Source organism: Zalophus californianus, chromosome 3, assembly GCF_009762305.2.
Source record: "Zalophus californianus isolate mZalCal1 chromosome 3, mZalCal1.pri.v2, whole genome shotgun sequence".
NCBI classification, from domain to species: domain Eukaryota; kingdom Metazoa; phylum Chordata; class Mammalia; order Carnivora; family Otariidae; genus Zalophus; species Zalophus californianus.
In genome coordinates this window covers 179,814,691-179,829,586 of record NC_045597.1, presented here as the reverse complement: position 1 = coordinate 179,829,586, position 14,896 = coordinate 179,814,691, and the positions used below count along the sequence as shown (strand labels likewise).

The following is a 14,896-nucleotide window of genomic DNA, read 5'->3' as shown; positions in this document are numbered from 1 at the left end:
TTTTCTTTAGTTTTACTGTCTATTTATATATGCCTAAACAATACACTCTCTAGGTTACCTGTTTTTCGTTTTTATATACATGATACCATACTGTGTAGATGCTTCTGTGATTCACTTTTTCTCTCAATATTCTATTTTTATGACTTATCCAAGTTTATGCATCAGCTGTAGTTCATTAACTTTCACAGCTGCATGGTGTTTCGTTGTATGGTTTTATCCTAATTATGCATTCAAGTATTGATGGACACTGGGTTGTTTCCAGATTGGGTTGTGTGGTGTTTTTTTTTCTTTTTTTTTAATGAACATTTTTATTTGCTCTTCTAGGGCACATGGGTAAGTTTCTCTGGGGAATATTGCCGGGAGTGTAACAGTAGTCAGGTATGCACGTGTTCTGCCTTTCTAAGTAAGGCCCTATTTTCCAAACTGGTTGTATCCATTTATACTCCTGATTCTTGCCAACATTTGGTTGGGTCAGACTTTCACATTTTTACCAATCTGGTAGGTATGAAAAGGTATTTCATTATGATTTTAACTTGCCTTTCCCTAACTTCTAATGCAAGGAGAACTTCAGCCCATCTTTAATTTCTAGGAAACGCTGCCATTTCCTTCTTGCTCTCCAGCTGGCCCTAATATTAAACAAAAGCAGTACCTACTTACATTTTGTGATATACTATCTCAACGTTTTCTGACTATCATTCCTATCAGTCAGGTGAGCACTTGTGATGAGTACTTGTGGTCTAGTTTTCTCTTTTCCATTCGAATCCTCTAAATGTTCAGTACTAGAGCAGGTACAAAGATGAAAAACGGGATGGATGCATTGCGGGATATGGGGAGAGGAGAACAGAATGTCCCTGCTAGTTTGAGACGAGCAGGAAACCGACTAGGATAGATGAGTGACAGCTGCCTGATTTTGAGGACCTAGGACATAACTATATTAATGATTTATGAGGATTTGTGATCCTTAGGATAATTCTCTAAGGTGTATATTACCTGTTTTATAGATAAGGAAAGTGAGGTTCAGAGGTGACAGAACACTTTGGAGTACCCAGAGGAGAGCAGGTCAGCATGCAGAAATTTAAGAAGTCCTTTATTCGGTAACTTAGATGTGAGTACCAATTTGGCAAAAGATTTTATTGCGCTTTGGAGAGGTTTGCCATTGATGGGGCCTCTGCCAATCTGTTATATTGGGCACTGGGAAGGGATTGCCTGCAGTCATGGAGGGAAGTTAATATAGTGCAAACCTACTTGAATGGTAGTCGAAAGGCCTAAGTTCCACCCAAATACTGCCCCCCACCTGAATGGCTTTGGAGGCCCTCACTCACTGTATACTACAAAAGGATAAGGGCAAGTCTCCCCCATGAAACTGCCTCAGCTCAGCCTTGAGAGTTGAGTGACTCAGCTTGTGCCTCAGTCTCACCATCTGTAAAATGGGAATAATGATCACCTGTGTTGGTGTATTTCCTGTAACAAATAATCACAAACTTGGTGGGTTAAAACAAGTTTATTCTCTCACAGTTGGGGAGGCCAGAAGTCCAAAATCCATTTCACTTGGCCAAAATCAGTGTCTCTAGACACTGTAGGTCTGCTCCAGAGGCCAGGGGGAGAACACTTCATTGCCTCTTCATTTTCAGGTGGCTGTTGGCATTCCTTGACTTGTGGCTACATCATTACAGTCTCTGCCCTTTTGGCTATACTGCCTGCCCCTCTTCTGTTTGTCAAATGTCCCTCTGCCTCCCTCTTCAAAGGATGCCTGTGTGAGTGCATTTAGGGTCCATCTGATAATCCAGGATAACCACCCCCCCCATCTCCAGATCCTTAAATTAACCTGCAGACTGTTTTCACGTGAGATATTTACAGGGGCCAGGGCTTAGGACCTGATATCTTCGGGGGCCCCATTCAGCCCATTACATTCAGGGTTGTCAGAAAGAGAAAATTTGCTAATGCTGGCAGAGGACTGAGCCCAGCCTCTGCCAGCAGGTAGCACTGTCTAAATATCAGTTTCTTTCTTCTAAAGTCTCTAAGGAAGCCTCCTTTCAAAAGCGGCGGCTGCAAGGCTCCAACCCAGGTATAAGACTTACAAGGGTACAAGGGAGACTATGTAAGCACGAAGAATGAAGCCCAAACTGCGGTCCCTTGGTTTCCCTGAGCTGCTCGCACAGCTCAGACTTGCACGTTTTTCTCCGGTGCGATGCCTCAGACCCCGCCTGCTCGCTCACCTTCTCCCCACCTCCTGGAGAGGATGCTCCACCTCCAGGCCCCACCCCACTACGTGCCGTCCCTTGTCCCCGCCCACTACTTGGGCGACCTCCGCCCTTAGTGGGTTAGAAGCGTGAGGGCCTTTGCAGACTGTCCTTTCTACTGCCTATCAAATCGTAGCACATTCTATCCAATTTTGGCTCCTTTCTAAGCCTGCACGTCATTCTTACAACGCAGATGGATTTACAGAGTTTAATTGTGACAATTTACTTGGCTTTAGATGAAAAACGAGGCAGAAACTATTGGAAGAAGACTGGCAATATTTAAGAGAGCCCATGCAAGAGCGGGCCGGGTCCTACACGCCTTGTGAGCTGAGCGCCGGCCGGCTCACGGCGCAGGCGCAGTGGGGTCTGACTCGCCATGCCGACTGTCAGCGTGAAGCGGGATCTGCTCTTCAAAGCCCTGGGTCGGACTTACAGTAAGTGCCGGCCCCATAGCCTGGCTTTGTGCCTCTCCTCAGAGGCCGGGACCCCTTCAAAAGGGCTCTGTGGTAATGTTCATGCTGCCCGGCAGGTTTTGGCCTCGGGTGCTCCGGGTATAGACCGGGATGGCTGGCTGTCTAAGCGGCGGGGCTGAAGTAGCCTCTCGCCACCAGTCGTGCCAGGGCTGTCTTTGCATCCGCGCCTGTCCAGCTCGCTGTGTCATTCATTCAGCAATCTCCCATGGAACGTCTTCTGCGTGCCTGGTGCCAGGGGATAGAGTAGGAATGAAGCCCTAGGTGGCATCCCGAGTGCAGCTAGTGGAGTGCAGCAAGAAGAGCTCTATAGAAACTCCACTTATGAGGGAGTGGAGGGAGAAGTTTGAGCGGGAAGGGCTGGTATTATGTTATTACCTGTTACGTGCCAGGCACTGTTCTAAGCACTTTGGGAATACAGCGGTGCACATGACACATAAGGTCCACGTTCACATTCTAATGAGGGAGGCAGACAATAAGTAACCAGCACATTAATAAAATGATTCTGGATTAAGTTAAAGGCTATCCGGGAAACGAAAATACTGTTCTAAGAACAACATTAGATGCAGTAGTAACATCTGAGCTCAGACCCGAATGACAACAAGGCGTCTTTACTGGGTGGGCTCAGTCTTCACTTCATCTCTTCTGTTCTGAAAACATCCCCATTTAGAAAAGAGGAAATATGAAGTACAATCATCTGGGACCATATGGATGTAACAATTGAAATGGTATCTGCCTCTCATAGTTAGCAGCTTATATAAAAGCTGTGGCAGCCGGTTTGTGAGAGCCGTTTTTGGTTTTTAGGGCTCAGGATGATAACAGAGCCCTAGTCTGTTTAAAAGGTACTGCTTCCTAGAATAAGATATTACCTGAAAATAGCTTTTAAAATGTTCCTGAGGGGCACCTAGGTGGCTCATTTGGTTAAGCGTCTGCCTTGGGCTCAGGTTATGATTCCAGGGTCCTGGAATCGAGGCCTGCATCCTGCTCCCTGCTCAGCGGAGAGTCTGCTTCTCCCTCTCCCTCTGCTGTTCCCCCTGCTTGTGCTTGCTTTCTCTCTCTCTCTGTCAAATAAAATCTTAAAAAAAAAAAAAATTTACACCTTCAGAAACATTTTAGGTACTACATATTCTTTAAGTATTCTTTGTAGGGTTTTGCCTTTAAGACCCTGAAAATAGAGGTAATACTCTTGACCTCTGAATTCAGCTCTAATTCCCTACACTTTTTTCTTTATACTTTTTTTTCTTTATACTTTTTATAACATGCTTATTTTCTTTCTTTCTTTTTTTTGGCGTATTTATATTTCTTAACCCATTCTTCCAAACCATATTCTCACTAATGGTATATGATATGCCTGAATTGCAAAAGATGGTATGTGGCAAATATTTGTTCAAGACATCTGTGATTAGTTACCACCCAGGCATACATTTCTGGGAAAGTAAGAAATTCTCTAGGTTTGTATTAACTTTTTAAACATTTTTATTTTTTTTAAAGATTTATTTGAGAGAGCATGTGCACAAGTGTTGGGGGGGGCGCAGAGGGAGAGGGAAAAGAAGAGAAACTCAAGCAGACTCCCGAGTGTGGAGCCCATCGTAGGACTGGATCCCACCACCCTGAGATCATGACTTGAACTGAAATCCAGAGCCGGTCCTTTAACCGGCTGAGCCACCCAGGCGCCCCAGTCTTCCTTTCTATTTTCAGGTAATATCTCATTCACTCTTTTGGATCTCCATTCCCTCTTCAGTCCCTCCAAGGTTTGCTTTTTGTCCTAAATTCCATTGTTTCTACCACTTACTGCCTTCCCCTTCATCTCTTTGCTTACCAGGGATATTTCTCAGGTACTTCTATTGTTTTAGTCATTTTGCTTCTCTGGGGCTGTTTTATCTCCGTCTACCTTGGCTGGCTGAAGAATACGCTTCCAGGATCACTCCTGTGGTTGCTTCAGACCTCCATTTACACAAGGATGTGAATACCAAGAGCAGGGATTACTGGGGACATCTTTTGTTCTTGGCGCTAGTTAACGGTACCTACGCTGGAGACCTGGGAGACCTAGACTCTTCCTGCTGCCACCATTCTCACCTCCCAGCCTGTCATTGAGCCTTACAGATTCTGCCTCTTTGACATTCCTCACATTCTTCCTTGTACCCAGTGCGGCTCCTTCAGTCAGGTCCTCACTATGCCTCACCTGTACTGTTGCAGAAGCCTCCCTGCTCCACTCCATCTACCACTCTGCCACTGTTCTTTAAAGTGCAGATCTAATCCTGCTTTTGCCCAGCAGAAAATCCTTCAGTGTAACCCCCACTGTCTGCAGGCAGGACAGAGCAAGTCCCTTGGCATGTGGGTTCTTTCTGCTTGCTGCATTGTATCTCTTCCTGACTTTATCCTTATGCTTCATCCGTATTGACCTTTCCAAATTTCCCATGCTGTTGTCCCATTCCCCAGTCTCTGCCTAAAGAACTTGGCCTTTGTGTGAAGCCTTAGCTGACTCTAAATGAAGCTAATTACTTTCTTTGTGCCACCTCTGTACCTTGCACTTAACATAACTATATTTACACATCTGATTTCTTTATTAGAGTAGGAATTATTTTTGTAGCCTTGGCACCGAGTATAGCACCTGGCATATAGTAGATAATTCTTAAGTGTTGAGTTGAAGTTCATTGTCAGGGTCAGAATCTTAAGACCAGCTTTTCACGAGAATATACTGGTAGTGATGGTTTGTGTTCAATTTTTTTGATAATGACAATCCCCCCAAATGCTGTATGAGGTAGCAAAGTAGAATATAACTTAAAGGAAGAGAATTGTTAATTATTGGAGACCTACTGTGTTTTGGGGTGCTATGCCAAGTCCATTACCTGCATAATATCGTTGGAATCTTTCCCAGAGTTCCATGCTAAAAATGAATAGCTATAAAATGCTACTTTATGGATGAGGCCTAGGTATAAGGAAATTTACATAAGGTGCCAAGCTCTCAGAACTAGTAAATGGAATACTCAGAGTTCAAACTCTGTTTGGCCTGCCTCCAGAGCCCGCTATCAGGCCTCAGAATTTTAAATGATAGGACTTACATGACATTATCCCATTGTGCTGGATCTGTGTTTTGGAGCCTACTTTACATTTGATTCCTACCTAATAGGTTGTTTTTCTGAGTAAATGTGAGCTTCCCACTGCAGGTAACCTAATTCTGTAGTTGATATTAAATGAATCAGCCCTTAAATAGTTGTTTCTTTTGAGGGTTTTTTTTTGGGGGGGGTCCCTTTTGTTGGTTTTAAAATGGTGCTATCTGATGCCTGTTATTAGCTTGGTATAGGGCAGTTAGTAAGAAAATGCAGTTTACATTCTGTCATTTAAGCTGAGCAGATTAAAATTAGCAATCTCCTTTTTTTTTTTTCAGCTGATGAAGAATTTGATGAACTATGTTTTGAATTTGGTCTGGAACTTGATGAAACTGTATGTATTGAATATTTTTTAAATCATGTATAAGCGCATTTTTCAGAGGTTTACTGTATTTTGTTACCTTATAGTTAGACTAAGATGGAACATTTGTGGGCTCTGGTGATTTCTGTGTTCTTGGTGTTAAGGGGCTAAGCTCCAGTTCTAAGAGTATCTGTTGCTTTCTTTAAAATTTCAAAGGGCGGGGCGCCTGGGTGGCTCAGTTGCTAAGTGGCTCAGGTCATGATCCCATGATCCCACGAGCCCTGCATCGGGCTCCCTGCTCCGCAGGAAGCCTGCTTCTCCCTCTCCCTCTCCCCCTGCTTGTGTTCCCTCTCTCACTGTGTCTCTCTCTGTCAAATAAATAAATAAAATCTTTAAAAAAAGAAAAATCTCAAAGGGTTCATGTGTTAAGTTGTATGTAGTCACCTCAAGTTACCAGGCTAATGCTGTGGAGATGGATAGACCATCTTGAGTAACCCAGAATGAGTGTGTGCTCTCTGGCAGTGAGGTGCCTTTTTACAAATCAGTTATGGAAAGGGGCCTGGGGAGCAATGGAAATGTTAACTTTAGCCAGGGTTCATGTGGCCTGTGGCTTCTCCTCCTTCACTTCCTGTTTCCACTATTCCTATTTTGCCAGTGTTAATTCATTCCTAATCATTACTGTTTACATTGACCTTGTAAAATGATCTTTTAGTTTTTGCATTTGGTCTTAGCCAAAAGGCCGAGAAGTGATGATCTTCTAGTTTTGTTTTTTTTTTTTAAGATTTTATTTATCCATTTGACAGCAGGAGAGCACAAGCAGTGGGAGCAGCAGAGGGAGAGGGAGAAGCAGGCCCCCCACCAAGCAGGGAGCCCCATGCGGGGCTGATCCCAGAACCCTGGGACCATGACCTGAGCCGAAGGCAGTCGCTTAACCACATGAGCCACCCAGGCGCCCTGATGATCTTCTAGGTTTTGAAGAGTTGCTTATAAAAATTGTTACGGAGCATCTTCCTAGTCTTTTAATTGTATAATTTAAATACTTTTAAAAAGTTCATCTGCAAAATATATTACTAATGATCACTTAAGACCTTGTATTTATAACTAAAATGATGATTTCATATTTTTCTTGTAATTAGTGTTATTTTTTTTTAAGTCTTCTTCCTTGATCTATTCAGTATTAGAACACTAGGAGGTTTAGGCTGACAAAAATGTACATTGACTTGCCTTGTTTTTTCTGCCGTTTTACTGATGTTACAGGTAGTTTTTTTTGTTGTTGTTAATGAGCATCTTTATGCTTGAAATTGGCTAAGATTTCTCCAAGTTGCTATTAATAATTAGACTTCAGTAATGTTTGAGGCTGTATGATATCTAAGAGCCTTGGTTGGGCTGGGTATCAGAAAATCTGAGTAATAGTTCAAGCTCCCACATTCACTAGCTGTGTAACCATGGACAACTACATCGCTTCTCTGGGCCTCCTTCTCATCTATGAAATGGGGGCTGTGGATTAAATGATCCCTGTAGATCCCTTCCAGCTCTGAAATTTCTGTGGTCTTTTATTTCTATAAGGATTTTGTTAGCCCTTACAAACCCAGCCTTCAGATACAGTCTTTTTATGAATTGAGATACTGAGAGATTTAAGCTGGTGTGTCTTTTTGCAAAGGGAGTAGGCATTTTTTTTCCTTTTTTAATTCAGATGTCTTAATTTCTCTACTTACCACATTTTCTCCCCTTCTTCATATGGGTCCCTCCTGAAACGCCACATCCCCTATAATGGGGGAGATGAAAGCATGACATGAAAGGAGGCAGAAGGAGGAGGAAAAGTTAGAATTTAAATAGAGCTCAAAGAGGTTAATAGAATTGCTGCTTTTTTAAGTTGAGGTATAAGTGACCTACAGTATCTTATCTCAGGTGTATATCATAGTGATTCTTTCTTGCCAAATGGTTATCTTTAAGAAAATCTGATTGAAAGTGAGGGGGTGCATTTACCATGCTAATGGAACCAAAAGAAAGCTGGGGTGGCAATCCTTATATCAGACAAATTAGATTTTAAACCAAAGACTATAATAAGAGATGAGGAAGGACACTATATCCTACTCAAAGGGGCTATCCAGCAAGAAGATCTAACAATTGTAAATATCTGTGCCCCTAACGTGGGAGCAGCCAATTATATAAGCCAGTTTAACAAAGTCAAAGAAATACATCAACGACAATACAATAATAGGCGGGGACTTTAACAACCCTCCCCCCCACCCCCCGAAATGGACAGATCATCTAAGCAAAAGATCAGCAAGGAAATAAAGACTTTAAATGATACACTGGACCAAATGGACTTCACAGATATATTCAGAATATTCCATCCCAAAGCAACAGAATACACATTCTTCTCTGGTGCTCATGGAACATTCTCCAGAATAGATCACATCCTGGGTCACAAATCAGGTTTCAACTGGTACCAAAAGATTGGGCTCATTCCCTGCATATTTTCGGACCACAATGCTTTGAAACTAGAACTCAATCACAAGAGGAAAGTCGGAAAGAACTCAAACACATGGAGGCTAAAGAGCATCCTACTAAAGAATGAATGGGTCAACCAGGAAGTTAAAGAAGAGTTAAAAAAAACTCATGGAAACCGATGAAAATGAAAACACAACTGTTCAAAATCTTTGGGATGCAGCAAAGGCAGTCCTAAGAGGAAAGTATATAGCAATACAAATCTTTCTCAAGAAACAAGAAAGGTCTCAAATACACAGCCTAACCCTACACCTAAAGGAGCTGGAGAAAGAACAGCAAATAAAGCCTAACCCCAGCAGGAGAAGAGAAATAATAAAGATCAGAGCAGAAATGAATGATATAGAAACCCAAAGAACAGTAGAACAGATCAACGAAACTAGGAGCTGGTTCTTTGAAAGAATTAATAAGATTGATAAACCCCTGGCCAGACTTATCCAAAAGAAAAGAGAAATGACCCAAATAAATAAAATCATGAATGAAAGAGGAGAGATCACAACCCACACCAAAGAAATACAGTTATAAGAACATATTATGAGCAAGTATATGCCAGCAAATTAGATAATCTGGAAGAAATGGATGCATTCCTAGAAATGTATCAACTACCAAAACTGAATCAGGAAGAAATAGAAAACCTGAACAGACCTATAACCACTAAGGAAATTGAAGCAGTAATCAAAAATCTCCCAACAAACAAGAGCCCAGGGCCAGATGCTTCCCAGGGGAATTCTACCAAACATTTAAAGAAGAATTAATTCCTATTCTTCTGAAACTGTTCCAAAAAATAGAAATGAAAGGAAAACTTTCCAGACTCATTTTATGAGGCCAGCATTACCTTGATCCCAAAATCAGACAAAGACCCCATCAAAAAGGAGAATTACAGACCAATATCCCTGATGAACATGGATGCAAAAATTCTCACCAAAATACTAGCCAGTAGGATCCAACAGTACATTAAAAGGATTATTCACCACGACCAAGTGGGATTTATTCCTGGGCTGCAAAGTTGGTTCAACATCTGAAAATCAATGTGATACAATACATTAATAAAAGAAAGAACAAGAACCATATGATCCTCTCAGTAGATGCAGAAAAAGCATTTGACAAAGTACAGCATCCTTTCTTGATCAAAACTCTTCCGAGTATAGGGATAGAGGGTACATATTTCAGTATCATAAAAGCCATCTATGAAAAACTCACAGTGAATATCATTCTCAATGGGGAAAAACTGAGAGCTTTCCCCCTAAGGTCAGGAACACGGCAGGGATGTCCACTATCACCACTGCTATTCAACATAGTATTAGAAGTCCTAGCCACAGCAATCAGACAACAAAAAGAAATCAAAGGCATCCGAATCGGCAAAGAAGTCAAACTGTCACTCTTTGCAGATGATATGATATTTTATGTGGAAAACCCAAAAGACTCCACCCCAAAACTGCAAGAACTCATACAGGAATTCAGCAAAGTGGCAGGATATAAAATCAATGCACAGAAATCAGTGGCATTTCTATACACCAACAACAAGACAGAAGAAAGAAATTAAGGAGTCGCTCCGCTTACAATTGCACCCAAAACCATAACATACCTAGGAGTAAATCTAACCAAAGAGGCAAAGAATCTGTACTCAGAAAACTATAAAGTACTCATGAAGGAGTACTTCCATTTCCAAAGAAATGGATAAACGTTCCATGCTCATGGATTGGAAGAACAAATACTGTGAAGATGTCAGTGCTACCTAGAGCAATCTACACATTTAATGCCATCCCTATCAAAATACCATCGACTTTTTTGAAAGAAATGGAACAAATAATCCTAAAATTTGTATGGAACCAGAAAAGACCCCGAATAGCCAGAGGAATGCTGAAAAAGAAAAGCAAAGCTGGTGGCATCACAATTCCGGACTTCAAGGTCTGTTACAAAGCTGTAATCATCAAGACAGTACGGTAAGATCGTAAGCCTTGTAGGTGGTGTAGGTGGCACAAAAACAGACACACAGATCAATGTAACAGAATAGAGAGCCCAGAAATGGACCCTCAACTCTATGACCAACTAATCTTTGACAAAGCAGGAAAGAATGTCCAGTGGAAAAAAGACAGTCTCTTAAACAAATGGTGTTGGGAAAATTGGACAGCCACATGCAGAAGAATGAAACTGGACCATTTCCTTACACCACACACAAAAATAGACTCAAACTGGTTGAAAGACCTAAATGTGAGACAGGAGTCCATCAAAATCCTAAAGGAGAACACAGGCAGCAACCTCTTTGACCTCAGTTGCAGCAACTTCTTCCCAGAAACATCGCCAAAGGCAAGGGAAGCAAGGGCAAAAATTAACTCTTGGGACTTCATCAAGTTAAAAAGCTTTTGCACAGCAAAAGAAACAGTCCACAAAACCAAAAGACAACCGACAGAATGGGAGAAGATATTTGCAAATGACATATCAGATAAAGGGCTAGTATCCAAAATCTATAAAGAACTTATCAAACTCAACACCCAAAGAACAAATAATCCAATCAAGAAATGGGCAGAAGACATGAACATTTTTCCAAAGAAGACATCCAAATGGCCAACAGACACATGAAAAAGTGCTCAACATTGCTCGGCATCAGGGAAATCCAAATCAAAACCTCAATGAGATACCACCTCACACCAGTCAGAATGGCTAAAATTAACAAGTCAGGAAACGACAGATGTTGGCGGGGATGTGGAGAAAGGGGAACCCTCCTACACTGTTGGTGGGAATGCAAGCTGGTGCAGCCACTCTGGAAAATAGTATGGAGGTTCCTCAAACAGTTGAAAATAGAGCTACCCTATGACCCAGCAATTGCACTACTGGGTATTCACCCCAAAGATGCAAATGTAGTGATCCGAAGGGGTCTGTGCACCCCAATGTTTATAGCAGCAATGTCCACAATAGCCAAACTGTGGAAAGAGCCAAGATGTCCATCAACAGGTGACTGGATAAAGATGTAGTACACACACACACACACACACACACACACACACACACACACACACACACACACACACACACACACACACACAATGGAATATTATGCAGCCATTAAAAACCGAAATCTTGCCGTTTGCAGCAACGTAGTTGGAACTAGAGGGTATTATGCTAAGCGATATAAGTCAATCAGAGGAAGACAGGTATCATATAATCTCACTGATATGAGGAATTCTTAATCTCAGGAAACAAACAGGGTTGCTGGAGTGGTGGGGGTGGGAGGGATGGGGTGGCTGGGTGATAGACATTGGGGAGGGTATATGCTATCGTGAGCGCTGTGAATTGTGTAAGACTGTTGAATCACAGAACTGTACCTCTGAAACAAATAATACATCATATGTTAAAAAAAAAATAGGAAGGGAAAAATGAAGGGGGGGAAATCGGATGGGGGAGACGAACCATGAGAGACTATGGACTCTGAGAAACAAACTGAAGGTTCTAGAGGGGAGGGGGGTGGGGGATGGGTTAGCCTGGTGGTGGGTATTAAGGAGGGCATGTATTGAATGGAGCACTGGGTGTTATACGCAAACGATGAATCATGGAACACTACATCAAAGGCTAATGATGTAATGTATGGTGATTAGCATAACATAATAAAATAAAATTTAAAAACCCCCAAAATAAAAATATAAAAAAAATCTGTTATTCCCTGCTATAATGTGGTAATTGAGATATTTTAAGCTTTTGGCTACAGAATTAAAATTATTCTAGTGTTTCTTCTCTCTTTTTGGTTGCCTTTATTCTTACTGCTCTATACCTTTACTGTCATTAGGTCGCTTCCCATTGTGCCTATAATCTCTCCTAACTTAAACCACAGTTCTGATCTCTTCAGTTTTTTTTTTCTTCTTTTTTTTTAGTGTTCCTCTCATTCTCATGTTGCTTCTAGGCTTGGGTGCCTACTGGATTTAACTTTTAGAGTCATAAGAAGTCATATTTATTTGGTAAATCATCTTTACTTTGCCTCTTTGACACTTTTCGCTGTTGCTCTACGTACTTGGTGGTGGTATTTTCTTTTAAATCTGGGATGGGTAAACTCTTTTTGTAAAAGAGGTCCAGATCGTAAGCCTTGTAGGTGGTGTAGTCTCTATCACAACTCAGCTGTTACAGTATGTAAGTCACAGTAGATAACATGTAGTAAGCCACAATAGATAACATGTAAACAAACGGGCCTGGTGATGTTCCATTAAAACTTAACAAAAATAGGTGGCAGGTACGATTTTGGCCAGTGGGCCATAGTTTGCTGACCCTTGCTTTAGAGGAGTTAGTGCTGTTCTGAAATGACTGAGTATGCTAGATGTCTGAACTCAGCAGAACATTGAGTATTTTTTGTTGCTGTGATTATAACATTTAATGTTTTTGTTGCAGATATAATAAACATGTTTTATTGCAGAAAAGAACATGTATAATGTAGTTACTCCTTTTTTTAAAAAAAGATCTATTTATTTTACTTGAGAGAGAAAGAGATCAATCCTGACCTTAACCGAAACCAAGACCCTGATGCTCAACCAACTGAGCCACCCAGGAGCCCCTGTAGCCCTGTCAACAACTTTTTCCAAATAATTTAGATTTATTTCCCTTTATTTTTTTGGACTTGTTTTAGACTTCTGAGAAAGAAATCATAAGTAAGGAACAAGGTAATGAAAAGGCAGAGGGAGCCTCTGATGTTGTTCTTTACAAAATTGACATCCCTGCCAATAGATATGATCTCCTGTGTTTGGAAGGATTGGTTCGAGGACTTCAAGTCTTCAAAGAAAGGTAAGAGAATATGTTTATTAAATACTTTGCTCAGTTAGATTTCTTTTGCCTGTTATTATCGGCAATCCTCTTTAAGTCTTTAGAAAAGAACTTGGGCAGGTACACAGCTTTAGCTTTGCTTAGAGGGAGGGTTGGAGAGTAAGATTCATGCGTATTTTAGTCATTTAAAAATTTGCATATTGAATCCTAGCCTTCCATCTGGGGAACTATTTAAAACTGGAGTGGTTAAGGATTTTATGGCTTCTTAGAAAATTTTTCAGTGCGTTCATGTGAACGTCCTCAGTAATCCAATAGAAATAGATGACTAGTTGGATTTGTTAAAGGTTGGGAGGAAAGTAGAGGTGGCAAAACTTTGTATGCTGTTTGCTTAAGAACTCTAAGGAAGCTCCACTCCTGAGCTTCCTACCTGGAAAACTGAAAATCTTATGATGGCTCTCTGATCTTGGACAAGTTAATTGGCCTCTAGTTTCAATCTAATTTTTTTGTTTTTGTTTTTGGGAGAGAGCATGCACCTGCTAGTGCTGGGTGGGGGTAGGGGAGGGCAGAGGGAGAGAGAGAATCTTAAGGAGACTCCATGACTCTGTGTGGAACCCAACACGGGGCTCAGTCTCACAACTCTGAGATCATGACCTGAGCCCAAATCAAGAGTCATGCTTAGCCGACTGAGGTACCCAGGCATCCCTCAGTCTCCTGATTTATAATGAATATTTTTAAGTCCCCTTCCAACTATTCATGAATATAGAAAGTAATGAATATATGAAGTGAAAAAGAGGTGAAACATAACACCTATCAAAAATAATTATTTTTGCTTTTGTTGACATGTCATCTGGTCAGTTGCAAAAGAATGAGAGCCTCTGGCCAATGGGCTAGACTCTGAACCTGTGAGGTTTCAGGTGACTGATGGGTATGGGTGAAAGGGTGATAATTAGGCATTTGATTTAGGTGGTTAAAATTTGGAAGGTGACTCAGTTGGTTCTGTTACAATCAGACCCTCATATTTTAGGGCCAGGGATGATCCCTTAGAGTGCATGTTCCAAAACCTGCTTCATTAGAGTTTTCTACTCATTTTTTATGATCAGACAGGATTAGGAAAGTGACTTAACCCTTTTGCTACTCAAAGTGTGGTCTGTGGATCAGCATCCTCTTTATCACCTGAGAGCTAGTTAGAAATGCAGAATCGCATCCTCTACTCACGACCTATTGAATGAGTCTGTGGTTTAACAAATTTCCCACTTGACTGTGAGCACATTAAGGTTTTTGAGAAGCACTGAATTGAAACAGTAGTTCCCAATCTCTCCTGATAAGAATTACCTGGACTATGCCTTCAAAATGTACTGTTTCCTTGGCCTTTCATTTGAATATCCTGATTCAGTAGGTCCAGATGGGACCAGGCAATCTGTATTTTTAATAAACCCTATTTTTCTTAGAAGCTCAGAATCTAATGGTTAGAATAAAGCCTTAAAGGTTATCGAATCTAAAAAAAAAAAGTTAACAAATCTAGCC

At 41.3% G+C, this 14,896-nt stretch overlaps 1 protein-coding gene across 2 annotated transcripts in view; it reads left to right on the top strand.

Annotated features, from left to right (window-relative positions):
- The first annotated feature begins 2,441 nt into the window (after window positions 1-2,441).
- FARSB (phenylalanyl-tRNA synthetase subunit beta) overlaps window positions 2,442-14,896 on the top strand; it is a 68,368-nt gene continuing 55,913 nt past the window's right edge. The window contains exons 1-3 of one of the 2 annotated variants that reach the window (XM_027591282.1): window positions 2,442-2,674; window positions 6,099-6,154; window positions 13,239-13,393. In XM_027591282.1, the coding sequence (XP_027447083.1) occupies window positions 2,617-2,674; window positions 6,099-6,154; window positions 13,239-13,393 (269 nt within the window). In that variant the 5' untranslated portion in view covers window positions 2,442-2,616. The remainder of the gene's footprint in view (window positions 2,675-6,098; window positions 6,155-13,238; window positions 13,394-14,896) is intronic. The other variant, XM_027591283.1, reaches the window with a different exon arrangement.